Source organism: Hypanus sabinus (genome assembly GCF_030144855.1).
Source record: "Hypanus sabinus isolate sHypSab1 chromosome Y unlocalized genomic scaffold, sHypSab1.hap1 SUPER_Y_unloc_12, whole genome shotgun sequence".
Taxonomy (NCBI): Eukaryota; Metazoa; Chordata; class Chondrichthyes; order Myliobatiformes; family Dasyatidae; genus Hypanus; species Hypanus sabinus.
The window spans coordinates 119,685-132,525 of NW_026779013.1; the positions used below are offsets into that span (position 1 = coordinate 119,685).

General features: G+C 43.5%; 1 protein-coding gene across 1 annotated transcript; it reads right to left on the reverse strand.

The window, feature by feature from the left end:
* Window positions 1-10,147: 10,147 nt before the first annotated feature.
* Window positions 10,148-12,127, reverse strand: LOC132386014 (protein HEXIM1-like). The gene has a single exon (XM_059958278.1). The coding sequence runs from the start codon at window positions 11,899-11,901 to the stop codon at window positions 10,945-10,947; it is 957 nt and encodes a 318-aa protein (XP_059814261.1). The 5' UTR covers window positions 11,902-12,127; the 3' UTR covers window positions 10,148-10,944.
* Between the last annotated feature and the right edge of the window lie 714 nt (window positions 12,128-12,841).

The following is a 12,841-nucleotide window of genomic DNA, read 5'->3' on the forward strand; positions in this document are numbered from 1 at the left end:
ATATCCCACGTCTCAGAGTTATTGATGGTGCATCAGTTTTGGGTTTTTGATCCTCCATATCAACCTGGCACGGTGGAGAACACACACGGAGTGATCTGTCCATTCCCGAGCCTGGTGCTGAAACATATATTCTGAAGTGTTTTATATCCATAGAAAGGTAAAATATATACTATATACCAAGAGAAACATTTGACTAACAGATGTTAAGTAACACCGGATGTACCTGTTCCAACTTATGTACACAATCCGTCCATGGCATTCTCCTTTTCTGCAACTCTGACACTATCTCTGATCAACAGTGTCAAGTGCCCACCTCTTTTGCTTCCCTCCCTGTCCTTTCTGAAACATCTAAAGTCTGGCATTTGAGCCAACCAAGACTCTGTAACAGCCACCACATCATATCTCCAAGTACTGATCCACGCTCTAAGCTCATCTGCTTTTTTTCATAATACTCTTTGAATTAAAATAGTCATCTCAAATAATCGGTCTGAGCATGTCCCTTTCCCAAGCTTTCACTATTTCTGAGCCTACCTCTATTGCTCTATATTACCTCTCGAACTCAGACTCAAGGTTCTTACCTGCTGCTCGATTTGGTGGATCCCTGGCAGGTGGTGGTGGTCCATTCTGGGAAGGGAAAGGAGATGGCGGAGGAGGGCAACTCCTCGCAATTGTCCAGCTGACTTCCGTGATAATGAATTATGTCTCTGTGGCAATTCTGGGGCAGCTTCCTTCCCAGGACTAGAAGGGCCATTATGCACAAAGAGAGTTTGTCTGTAGGGTGGAGCAGGACGTGACAAAGGTTGGGTCTGAATATTACTGAGCCGTGGATTAATTGGTGATGGTGGAGGTTTGACAGAAGGAGGGGCAGGAGGGCCATCTCTATTGCCAGGTGTCTTTTGTCCTGGCGTAGGAGGCAAAGGTTTTTCTCTGTTGTACGGTCCACTGGAATGAGTTTGGCTGCTATGCACAGGTGGTGGTGGTGGATTTGTACGTCTTCCAATTGTAGGAGGTGGTGGCGGTGCTGGTGCACTATGCCTTACACCACCAGCACTACTGGGGTGGGATGAGCCGGTAAGATCTGGTAATGAAGGTTGGTGACCTCTTGGCAGCACTGGCAGAGATGTTTTGCTTTGTGAATTAGAATCAACACTGTAGCAGTTGCCACTAAGTAGAGGTCGAGGAGAAGCTGATCTTAATCCATGTGGATTCAGAGCTTTGCTAAATGAAGAATCTGAAAATACATAAGTAATTGAAATAATTACAGAAATATTTTATTCATTTCACATGGTTGACGAAACAACCTGAACTGCTTCAGTAAAAGGCTGTTTCACTTCTCATTTACAGAAGAAGTTAGTTATGCAGTTATGCAGGACAATGGGCATGGATGATTTAATGCAAAGAGGTAATGAATCAGAATTTTTAATGCCATCCTATGGAAAACTGAAAACCTCAGTAAAGCTCTGATTAGATTTTAACAGACCCTCGGAGTGTAGTGGTTTAGATCCAATACTGATTTCACCAAGAATATTTTCATGAGGCAGTATGAGGGTCAACAACATCCATAAGAGAGGTGGCTAGGTTTAATGTGGATACTTATTTACTGTAACTAGTGGGAGATGGAGAATAGGCAGAGGAAAAAAACTAAATATGTCAGGGGTGGGGTAAGAAGGGGAAGAGGTGCATTAACAGAAGTTAGAGAAGTCAATGTTCATGCCATCAGGTTGGAGGCTACCCAGCCGGTATATAAGGTGTTGTTCCTCCAACCTGAGTGTGGCTTCATCTTGACAGTAGAGGAGGCCGTGGATAGACATATCAGAATGGGAATGGGACGTGGAATTAAAATGTATGGCCACTGGGGGATCCTGCTTTCTCTGGCGGACCAAGCGTAGGTGTTCAGCGAAACGGTCTGGCCACTGGGGGATCCTGCTTTCTCTGGCGGACCAAGCATAGGTGTTCAGCGAAACGGTCTCCCAGTCTGCGTCAGGTCTCACCAATATATAAAAGGCCACACCAGGAGCACCAGACACAGTATACCACACCGGCCGACTCACAGGTGAAGTGTAGTGAAGGTGGTAGCCTGCAACCTGATGGCATGAACATTGACTTCTCTATCTTCCGTTAATGCCCCTCCTCTCCTTCTTACCCCATCCCTGACACATTTAGTTGTTTGTTTTTTCCTCTCTCTCTGTCCATCACTCTGCCTGTTCTCCATCGCCCTCTGGTGTTTCCCTCCACCTTTCTTTCTCCCGAGGCCTCCCGTCCCATGATCCTTTCCGTTCTCCAGCTCTGTATCACTTTTGCCAATCACCTTTCCAGCTCTTAGCTTCATCCCACCCCCTCCGGTCTTCTCCTATCATTTTGGATCTCCCCCTTCCCCTCCTACTTTCAAATCTCTTACTATCTTTCCTTTCTGTTAGTCCTGACGAAGGGTCTCAGCCCGAAACGTCGACAGTGCTTCTCCTATAGACGCTGCCTAGCCTGCTGTGTTCCACCAGTATTTTGTGTGTGCTGCTTGAATTTCCAGCATTTGCAGATTTCCTTGTGTTTGCTATTTATTTACTGTATGTTGTTACCCTCTTTAAAGATAACGCTAGATAGAGCATCATTTCCAATGTTTCAATTTTTAAATTTTCCATACTCATTGTTTGCAACATTTTGCACCTTAACAACTGGGATCCACTCAGTTCTCAATTTATTAGAATCCTTTTCTACCTAATCAAGTGGTCACAGACAGTATGTTTGAGATCTTCTGCTGCTGTAACTGTGTAACTGTGATGGTGTAGCCATGTGGCTGTGTGATGGTGTAGCCATGTGGCTGTGTGACAGTGTAGCCGTGTGACTGTGTGACGGTGTAACTGTGATGGTGTAGCCGTGTGACTGTGTGATGGTGTAGCCGTGTGACTGTGTAACTGTGATGGTGTAGCCATGTGGCTGTGTGACGGTGTAACTGTGATGGTGTAGCCATGTTTATTGTGTATTCAGAGATGCTCTTCTGAACACTATTGTTGTAACTGAAGATTTTACCTTTTTAAATTCTTTACTGGAGCTCAAAACTGGTATAGCTCTTTACTAGAAGACAAACCAAAATCGCTGAAAGACAGTGGGTGAGAAAAATTGACACTATATAACACACTACCAAAATAACTGTGTTCCGGGTTGACAAAAGTACTTTTGATCCTTTATTACAAAATCAGCAAAAGAGAACAATCTAATAGAGATTACAATTAACTAATGAATCTGAAACAGAATTATAGCAAAAAAAGGCTATTTAGCTATATAGGACCCTGGTCCTATAAGGGCCATTAAAGTACTGTGAGTATGAGTATGAGTACTGTTCTCAGTTCTGGTTACCTCACTACAGGAAGGATGTGGAAACTATAGAAAGGGTGCAGAAGACACTTACAAGGTTGTTACCTGGATTGGGGAGGATAGGTTGAGTGAACTCATCCTTTTCTCCTTGGAGCGACGGAGGATGAGAGATGACCTGATAGAGGTGTATAAGATGATGAGATGCATTGATCATGTGGATAGTCAGAGGCTTTTTCCCAGGGCTGAAATGGTTCCCACAAGATTAGACAGGTTTAAGGTGCTGGGGAGTAGGTACAGAGGAGATGTCAGGGGTAAGTTTTTTACACAGAGAGTGGTGAGTGTGTGGAATGGGCTGCTGGCGACAGTGGTGGAGGCAGATACGATAGGGTCTTTTAAGAGGCTTTTAGTTAGATACATGCTTAGTAAAATAGAGGTCTATGGGTAACTCTAGGTAATTTCTCAGGTAAGGACAAGTTTGGCACAACCTGAAGGGCCTGTACTGTGCTGTAGGGTTTCTATGTTTCTATGTTAGCATTAATCCAGAATAATTAATGGTCAACAAAGAATTATCATCTTGACTCACTCTCTCCAACAAAACTAAAATCAACTAGGGTAAAGAGAGAATGCATGACAATACTCATTCACTTCTATTATGCCCCAAACTACACGTCAAATTACCCATTAAAAACATGCAATGTAAAATATAGACAGTTACATGGATCATACATCCAGATCCCTACTTACTTTGCTATAATAATCACAATTAATTACTAATAAATCAGGGGACAAGAAATCTGCAAGGATAAACCTCTTAACAGTTATGCAAATGTCCTCTTTCTTTTTCGTTCTTCCAGTCAATTCATCTAGATCAGAGGTAACAAGCACTTAGCCCAGTACAGAGTGATCTTTACCACCACTCTCTGTCAAATTAGGAAGTCAAGTCAAAGTCATGAAGCTTCTAGACTTTTCTAGAATTCCTCAAACCTCTGCCACTTGTAGAAGACAATATACTGGTTATATCTTGAGGAGGACCTGCCGCCCAAATCCTCTTCTGTCGACACTCCCCATAATCATGAGCTTTGCACTACAGTATTAACTATAAATACAAAATCTCCCAGGAGAAAATTATGCTTCATACCTGACTATTTCTGACATTCCTGTAACTGTGGTAAATACTCCTTGACTCGGCCTTTTCAAGACAACTTTGACATGTATTGGACATACTTCCATCTATGGTAAGCATAAATGTGTACATTTTGGAACTCTCCTCGTGGTAAAGATAGCGAGAACTTCAGAAGGAACACATGGTTCGGAGTTAACACTTCCTAATCATTGGGATTGGAATTAGTAATTGAACAAATATAATAAAGCTCTACTTCGCAGAGTACTGTTTATGGAAACACTTTGTTAGCTCAAGCTACTCACTGCCTTCTTTTGACCCAAGGTGCATACAGGCACGAGCCAGAGCAAACAGCGCAGCCTTCTGGGCAGACAACTGCTTCAAAAGAGGACTGCTCAATTTCTTCACTGTCCGTCACTATCGCATATCCAGAACACCATTTCCCTGCTGGATCCACAAAAGAGCTTCCATCCTCATAAGATGTCGCCTCGGGCTTGAGGGGGTATTGCGGAACGGATGGGAGAGTCGTCCTTTCTTCACTGTGATCCAGACAGGGGGGCAGTTGGTGCGGCCGACTTCATGGCCTGAAATTGAGATGGGGTACAATGTCCTGGGTTTGGTCAAGGTTAAAAGAGTCTCTTACCAGATGTCCCACCTTCACCTCAGATTCCTTCCAGTACCAGAGTTGGCCTGCGGCCATGTCTTGCCATTCTCTCTTGGTGCTGCAGGCTTGTTTCATCAGGGTGTAGGTAAGGAACCATAGGCTGTTTAGCTTGAACCCAGGGCAAACCATAACGGTGGTATGGGGAAGCACCTGTCCTGTCTGTCACCAAAGGACACCTGGAACTTCGGCCAGTAGTGAAGCTGTCAGTTTTTCACAGGGTGATACCCTTTTTTGTGCTTAGAAACTCGACTTCCAACTAGATTACACCCCAGACTGGTGGTGACTGTAAATGAAACCTCACACTGGTTCCCCTGGAATTCCACCCGCAGTGGCTGGGTACGTGAATACATGCATTCTGTGCCTTCGAACCCACACAGAGTGATTGTAGCGTCTGATAGCTGGAATCCTTGTTCCTGATTGAGAGTGGTTTGGTTGGCCCCCATATCAATCATAAACAGAATTGGAAGTCCAGCAACTTGCGATATTACATTGGGCTCTTCCTGAGGGTTGGTACTCATGGTAGGGAGCATCCTTATTGCCAATTTCTAAACAGGTTATGGGCAGAGAATGATGTCATTGTCCCCACCTGTCCCTTGGTAGGTTTTTGTTCCCCTGGGCACCTCACCCTCCAATGCCCAGGACATCCACAATTGAAGCACACCCCACTTGGTCTGGGGTTGCCCCCCCCCCATACCCCATACCTATTGCCTGTCTGTGATAACGGTTGGCAAGGTGGACCAGGCCTACCATTCCTGGAATCCTGACAGTTAAATGGAAGTCGTTGGGCTGGCATTCTGATGGGTCCTGTCCAATAATAGTTCAGGTTATCAGGGTACGGTTAATCTGGAAATTGATCTCAATTCTTGATCTCACTGATCTAGCCCTTTCATATCCTTCTTCCCTCTGAACATATTCACCTTTAATTATTAGTTCCCTTCGGGGTTGATCGGGATTCGAAATGCGGGTCACAGTAATATGTCGAAGCTTGTCACATTTTGATTTCAGTTATTGTCAGGCCAATCCATATTATTTGTTTTAATCATGTTGACTAACTTAGTTGGAAGCATTGGAGCTGTAAGGCTTTAAACTGGGGGGACAGATTCCCATTATCAGATTCCCAGATTCTCCTGCAAAAGTGCTGAGCAGACCTCAGATAGCTCCCAGTAGTCTAGTCCAGATTCCCCAGGCTTAGATTTGCATTCAAGTACTTTAGTGATGTTTACAGATTGCTGAAAGGCCCCTTCCAAGGCTTGAATAACCTGGTCTGTCTGTTAATTCTCATTATGGTTTCCCACCTGTAACTCCTGATAGGTTTGGTATCTCAATTCTGCTTTCCATTTCTGTCTCTCATCAACTGAGAGAATCATGCAGCAGAGACTGAATAAATCTTGCGGGGTCGATTATACATTTGCATAGTGCTGTGGACAGACTGAGCAAACTGTGCTGGTTTTTCTTTTCTATCTGGGGCCTGATTCATGATCATTATCATTTCTTGAGGCTTCCAGGGTGCATACACAGGAATCACTGAGAGCTGTTCCTCCTCCGCTGCTCGTGGATTGGGCAGCATTCGGGTGGGAAATTGTCTTAATAGAGCTGTTAACTTTGGGGTTTTAGTGGATTCTCCCCTCCCCGTCTCGATACAATTGCCGATACTCCCTTTATGGATCTCAGGGTATTGGGACCTCCCTTTGTCTGCTGCCGCTGTTTTACCCAATTGGCCACTGTATCAGAATACAGGGGAGGATTCTGGTTTGGGAGCACTGGGTGCACTTGGCCCCAAGTAAGGTAGGGGGGTACAGTGGGTGCCCACTCCTCATCACGGTCACTGTTCTCAAACAGGGTGGGTATGCCAGACATGGGTTCGAGATCCCTTATTTCCTTATTAGTTCCAACTCTAGACTGACGTCCCTGCCCTTCTTTCCTACCTAGGTCGGCCTTGGTTTGCTTACGTTGTTTCTCCTGCTCCCGTTTTCAGCGCCCATCCACCCGTTCACACTCCTCCTTTAATGTCTCCCAACCTTCAGGCATTCCTTCTGCAGTACATACCTCTAATCTACACATTATTCCTCCAACTTGCTAAAAATACAGTTACACTTTACATCTGCCTTTTCCTTCCATTCCCTTTTTCAACAATTTCCACAGATCTTTCTCATTATTAAATTTACTGCTTGTTCTCTTGAGGTAATATCCCAGGATCCCCCCCAGTGGCCACATTTTGTTCCCCAGTTTCTTATTCAGTGCTGCACTCAACATTCGCACATTGTTTTCCTTGTTTGGAAAACTCTCACATTTGTTGTGTAGGGCTGTTCCTGGCCCATTCATATCACTCGACTTCAATTGACCAATGTTCTCTAAGTAATATACCCGGCATGAATGCTTCCTGCCCAATTGATAAATTAGAGAAATTTACCCAGCTTGGCACCTCATGCCCAATTAATAAATTGATCCGATACCGCCTACTGCTCAATTAATAAAATTTGCCTACCTTATTTGTCTCCCAGCAGATTCTTTCCTGATCCCATAGAGGTTATGCGATCAGTTTTGGGCGAGGGAGACCAGTTTCTTATAGTTACCACAGTTTACTGCACACCCTCCTGCAGGAGTTTAAGACCCATTTGTCAGAGGGAAGGTATGTAAGTACTGCCACCATGCGACAAGTGGGCCCACTCTCCGGTTACAGCCGTATATTTATACATAGTAATCCCCATATATTACTGTTGCAAGATGTCATTAGAAATGGTACACCCTCCAAGTCTGTTGGTGTGAAACTTAGTTATAGATAAAAGAATCCACTAGATCAGGGCTTAATTACAGATGGATGTGCTGTCCAGTCCTTATCAGTTATTCCCTTTGCTAGACCCTGATTTAATTATGAATGGATGTTCATTCCTGTCCTTAACAGTGAGTCCTCCTCTCTACTCAAATGAGGGTACAACGTACAATGTTATATGAGCCTGTCTTAGCTAACTGCTGAAGACAGAGTTTTCTTCAGTTCAAAAATTTCTATTCAGTCCCAACTATTCTTTTAGTCAGAGGTTACATAGCATCAAAATGATTTTTTTATATCCCTAGTTCCACAGTTGTATGTGAGCTGAAGTGCACTATAGCAAAGCACAATACAGATTGTTAGGGCATTGTTAGGGTCAGGAGATAGTGCCTACATTGATCAGTGACCATCCTTCAAATCTGAATATGCATTAAAGATCAAATTTAAAATTCAGCTCAGAACAAACAAATGCAGACCAGACAGATCAGGAACTTACTGATTAACTTAACAAATATGCATCAATCCAATCAGCATTGCATTGTATCGTCGTAAATTATTTTAGATGTGATGGTGAGAAGTTGCAAGACATTTGAACCTGTTACATCATACATAGTTCAAAGGAAGCTTTGTAAACTTTGTAAATAAGCAACACACACGAAATGCTGGTGAAATGCAGCAGGCCAGGCAGCATCTATAGGAAAAGCAGTGTCAACGTTTCAGGCCGAGACCCTTCGTCAGGACTAACTGAAAGGAAAGATACTAAGAGATTTGAAAGTAGTAGGGGGAGGGGGAGATCCGAATTGATAGGAGAAGACTGGAGGGGGAGGAATGAAGCTAACAGCTGGAAAGGTGATTGGCGAAAGTGATAAAGAGCTGGAGAAGGGAAAGGATCATGGGACTGGAGGCCTAGGGAGAAAGAAAGGGAGAGGGGAGCACCAGAGGGAGATGGAGAACAGGCAGAGAGGAAAAAAAACAAAATATGTCAGGGATGGGGTAGGAAGGGGAGGAGGGACATTAACAGAAGTTAGAGAAGTCAATGTTCATGCCATCAGATTGGAGCCTACTGAGATGGTATATAAGGTGTTGTTCCTCCAACCTGAGTGTGGATTCATCTTGACAGTAGAGGAGGCCGTGGATAGACACCTGATGGCATGAACATTGACTTCTCTATCTTCCGTTAATGCCCCTCCTCCCCTTCTTACCCCATCCCTGACATATTCAGTTGTTTGGTTTTTTTTCTCTCTCTCTGCCCATCACTCTGCCTGTTCTCCAACTCCCTTTGGTGCTCCCCTCCCCCTTTCTTTCTCCCAGGAGGCCTCAGGATGTGGGGAAATAAGCAGTCAACCCCAAGACTTTGTTCACCTTACAAAGACTAGTGATTTAGATAAGGGTCTTCCATGGTTGGATATCAGACTATGGGTGCCTCTGGATCTCGAGACCTGCAGTTTGGTAATTGGCATTGTATCAATGCCAAGGATAAACCAGGTCCAGAATGTGAGGCCTGTTGGATGGAGGCACAAGGCTGTGATTCCAATGGGGAGTCAAAGCAGGCTCAAGTCCATATTCTCTGGAGGCCTGACTTAGGGTTAAAGAACTGTGTATGAATGGAAAGAATGGGGCTTGTATTGTTTGTTGTTGTGTTATGTGTTGTTCTTCCAAGAATTGTGAGCATGCTATGTTGGTAATGGAACATGTGGGTGCATTTACTCTCTAACCCAGCAGACCATAGGGATGTAAATTGTTAACGTAAATGACACATTTCTTTGTATCAGTATACACATTAACCTTAAATTAGCAACTGCGCCAAAATGCAAAGGCTTTTCTTCATAATTCAAGATTTTGTCAACAGTTTTACAGTATTGGTAATCCAGATTTTCATTCTAACAAATACAAAAAATTCATGATAGTTCTTGAATATTGTAATTATCAAGCATAACTATCAACCAAATTTTGGGTACAAAATAACCTATTGTTCTTTTTGACAATAGAAAATTTACTTGTATATTTCAATAGTACCAAGTTGCAGTACTGCTCAATTTATATTCATTTAAAATCGGTTAATTTCAACAGTTCCAAAACCCAAGAGTTTTCTATCCAAACTATACTGCTGTTACACCAAAATTTCTCAAGTATATATTGCAGGCAAATTTATTTCCACCAAATATCATTGTAGAGCAATAAATGGGTACGTACTTCATTCACCAAACTTAAATTTTAATGGGGGGAAAGACTGGACACAATTAATCACAAATTAATTGACACATATAGGTGAAGGTAAAAACTAATGTACTGTATGCTCTTGATAGTCAGTTTATTCAAATTAGTTTCCCTTTGAATTACAACTAATTAACCAAACATATTTTCCTTACTATGCCTATACTCACACTTGAAAATACATTTCCTTTTAAACTTTTATTCCTTGGAAAGTATAGTTAACATGTTGTTGCCAGAATTTATTAACTGAAATTTAAAATAATAGTTACATAGATTATTACAAGTTTGGTTTATTCTGGATAATACCCACAATTTATGAACAGGTTGAGAAAAGATGAATCAGTAAAACAAAATTATATGCTGGATGGTTTGCACAAAGGAACTTTAAACGGGATTAGAATCAAAAGTCTGACCTGTAAGAGAGTTTATTTGCCACTAGTTTAAACAGTTCTTGAAAACCCATGCATGACAAAAACCACAATTTTATAGTTTGGACTGGACTCCCTTTAAACTAATTTGGCAACACTTCTAAACATCATATTTACAATAAGCTGAAAGAAAGCAACTCAATATGCTGGTAAAATAAGCAACATATACACAAAATTAAACCTTTTTATTTAAGAGTGCAGTCAATACACGCTACTTGACTATAGTTTTGTTCAATGTGTTGTATCGACCGCGTTAGTTATTTCCAACTCTCTGCAAAGGCAGATGCAAGAAATTGAAAAATGGAGAAAGAAGTTATCTCAATCCAAACATCGAAATAAACCGATCTGTCGTTTCAAATATACAACAGATATTCTAAAATATAGAATCTGTAGCGACTAAAAAAGTTTTTATTTTTATACTTTTGTAATCCCAGTTCACCTTTTAATTATTTTCCGACAGTCTATTTTTCCGTTTATACTGTTCATTTTCTTCCTGGAGCTCGAGGTTTTCGGCTCTCAGTCTCTCAATCTCTCCTTCCAGTTCTCTGATCTTGTTTTCCATCACCTCGTTATCCCGGGCCAGTTTCTTCCCTTCCAAGCGACACCGCAGCCGGTTGTTCTCATCCTCCAGCCTGGACAGACACTTCTCCAGCTCCAGGTATTCCCGAATCAGCTCCTGCTTGGTCATGTTCTGCAGGCTCTCTGCGTGATACTTCTCGTAAGTTTCGGAGAAGTCTCTCTGCAGGAATTCGCTGCCGTTGCCTCCCATGCCATCACTGCCGCTGTCCTGATCCTCCTCTTCCAGCTCTTCCTCCTCGCTCGTCTCATCCGACTTGTTGACACGTTTAGGGCAGACACCGGTGTTGAGGTCGGGCTCCTCCTGGTTGTGTTCCTCCATGAGGAACTGGGTGGTGTTGTAAGGAGCCACGGTGAAACCTTTCGCGAACATCTCGGCCCGGGTCTTGGCCGCCCGTACGCTCTCTCTCTCATCCAGCTGTTTCTTCTCCTCCCAAGATAGCTTGAAGTAGGGCTTCCAGCGACGCTTCTTCTTGGACGGTCGCCTCCGGTGTCTCCTCTTGCCACCACCTCCTCCGCTGCTGCCTCCTCCCCCTCCTCCTCCTCCTACCACGGCTGGAGTTCCTCCTCCTCCGCCGCTGCCACCGCCTCCTTGCGCTGGGACGACAAGCTCAGTTTCGGCGTCACTCGCGCACTCGAGCGGCGCTCGCCCTCTGCTGTCACGGCTCGGATCGGCCTGCATCCCCGGCACGACGCCAGGGCCAACGGTTGGTGACCGATGTGCCAGCTTCAGCGGCTGTCCACCTGAACTCTGACTCCGCTCGCCCTCCCCGATCCGGGCCATCAAGTTATCAGTTCCCGCAGAAACCACTGGCCCACTCATAGTCACTCAGCGCCAAGCGAGAGGTTGTTGTCTTCTTATATCAAATAAACAAAAAAAGAGGCAGCTCACCACTCCTTATTTCACCGCTTCCAAATCTCTCTCAAAAGCACCTACATCGCAAAAGTCGCCCAATAGGTCCTTGTATATAATGACGCGACTTGCGCATGTGAAACGCGCTCGGGCTGACAAGATTTGTAGTTCAGTCACCCCACCTCGACACAAACAGTTGAAAGGCTTCCCACAAATCCCCGCGAGAATCCACCAGAAGCTCGACCAGAAGACCCGCCTCTTGTCCACGCTAACTGGTAGATTTCGCTTAACTTCCATACTGAGAAATGACGCTATTCTGTCCCATTGTCAATCTCAGTTTGATACCATATAACGCTTTCGATTTATCCTTCACTACAGTCAACAGTGGCAGGACTTCATCATTATGAAGGAAAATTTAACTAAAAATTAGAATCAGCTTATACAACCGCTAGATAATTGTTAGTGAAAATCATTATTTCCAGGAATTATAATTAATTTATTAATAGTTTTAGTGTTCATCTAACTTAATTTGCTATATAATATTTTTAATAAGGATGATTTTTTTTAAAAGCGAATTAATCCAATCACTAAGTCACGATTAAGGCGGCCAGAGACAAAGCAGTAAATAAAGAAAGGACAAATACAAGGAAATCTGCAGATGCTGGAAATTCAAACAACAACACACACAAAATGCTGGTAGAACACAGCAGGCCAGGCAGCATCTATAGGGAGAAGCACTGTCGACGTTTTGGGCCAAAAACCTTCGTCAGGACTAACTGAAAGGAGAGATAGTAAGAGATTTGGAAGTAATTGGACAACCAGTGCCTCTTCCCCAGGGCACCACTGCTCAGCACAAGAGGACATGGCTTTAAGGTGACGGGAGGGAAGTTCAAGGGGGATATTAGAGGAA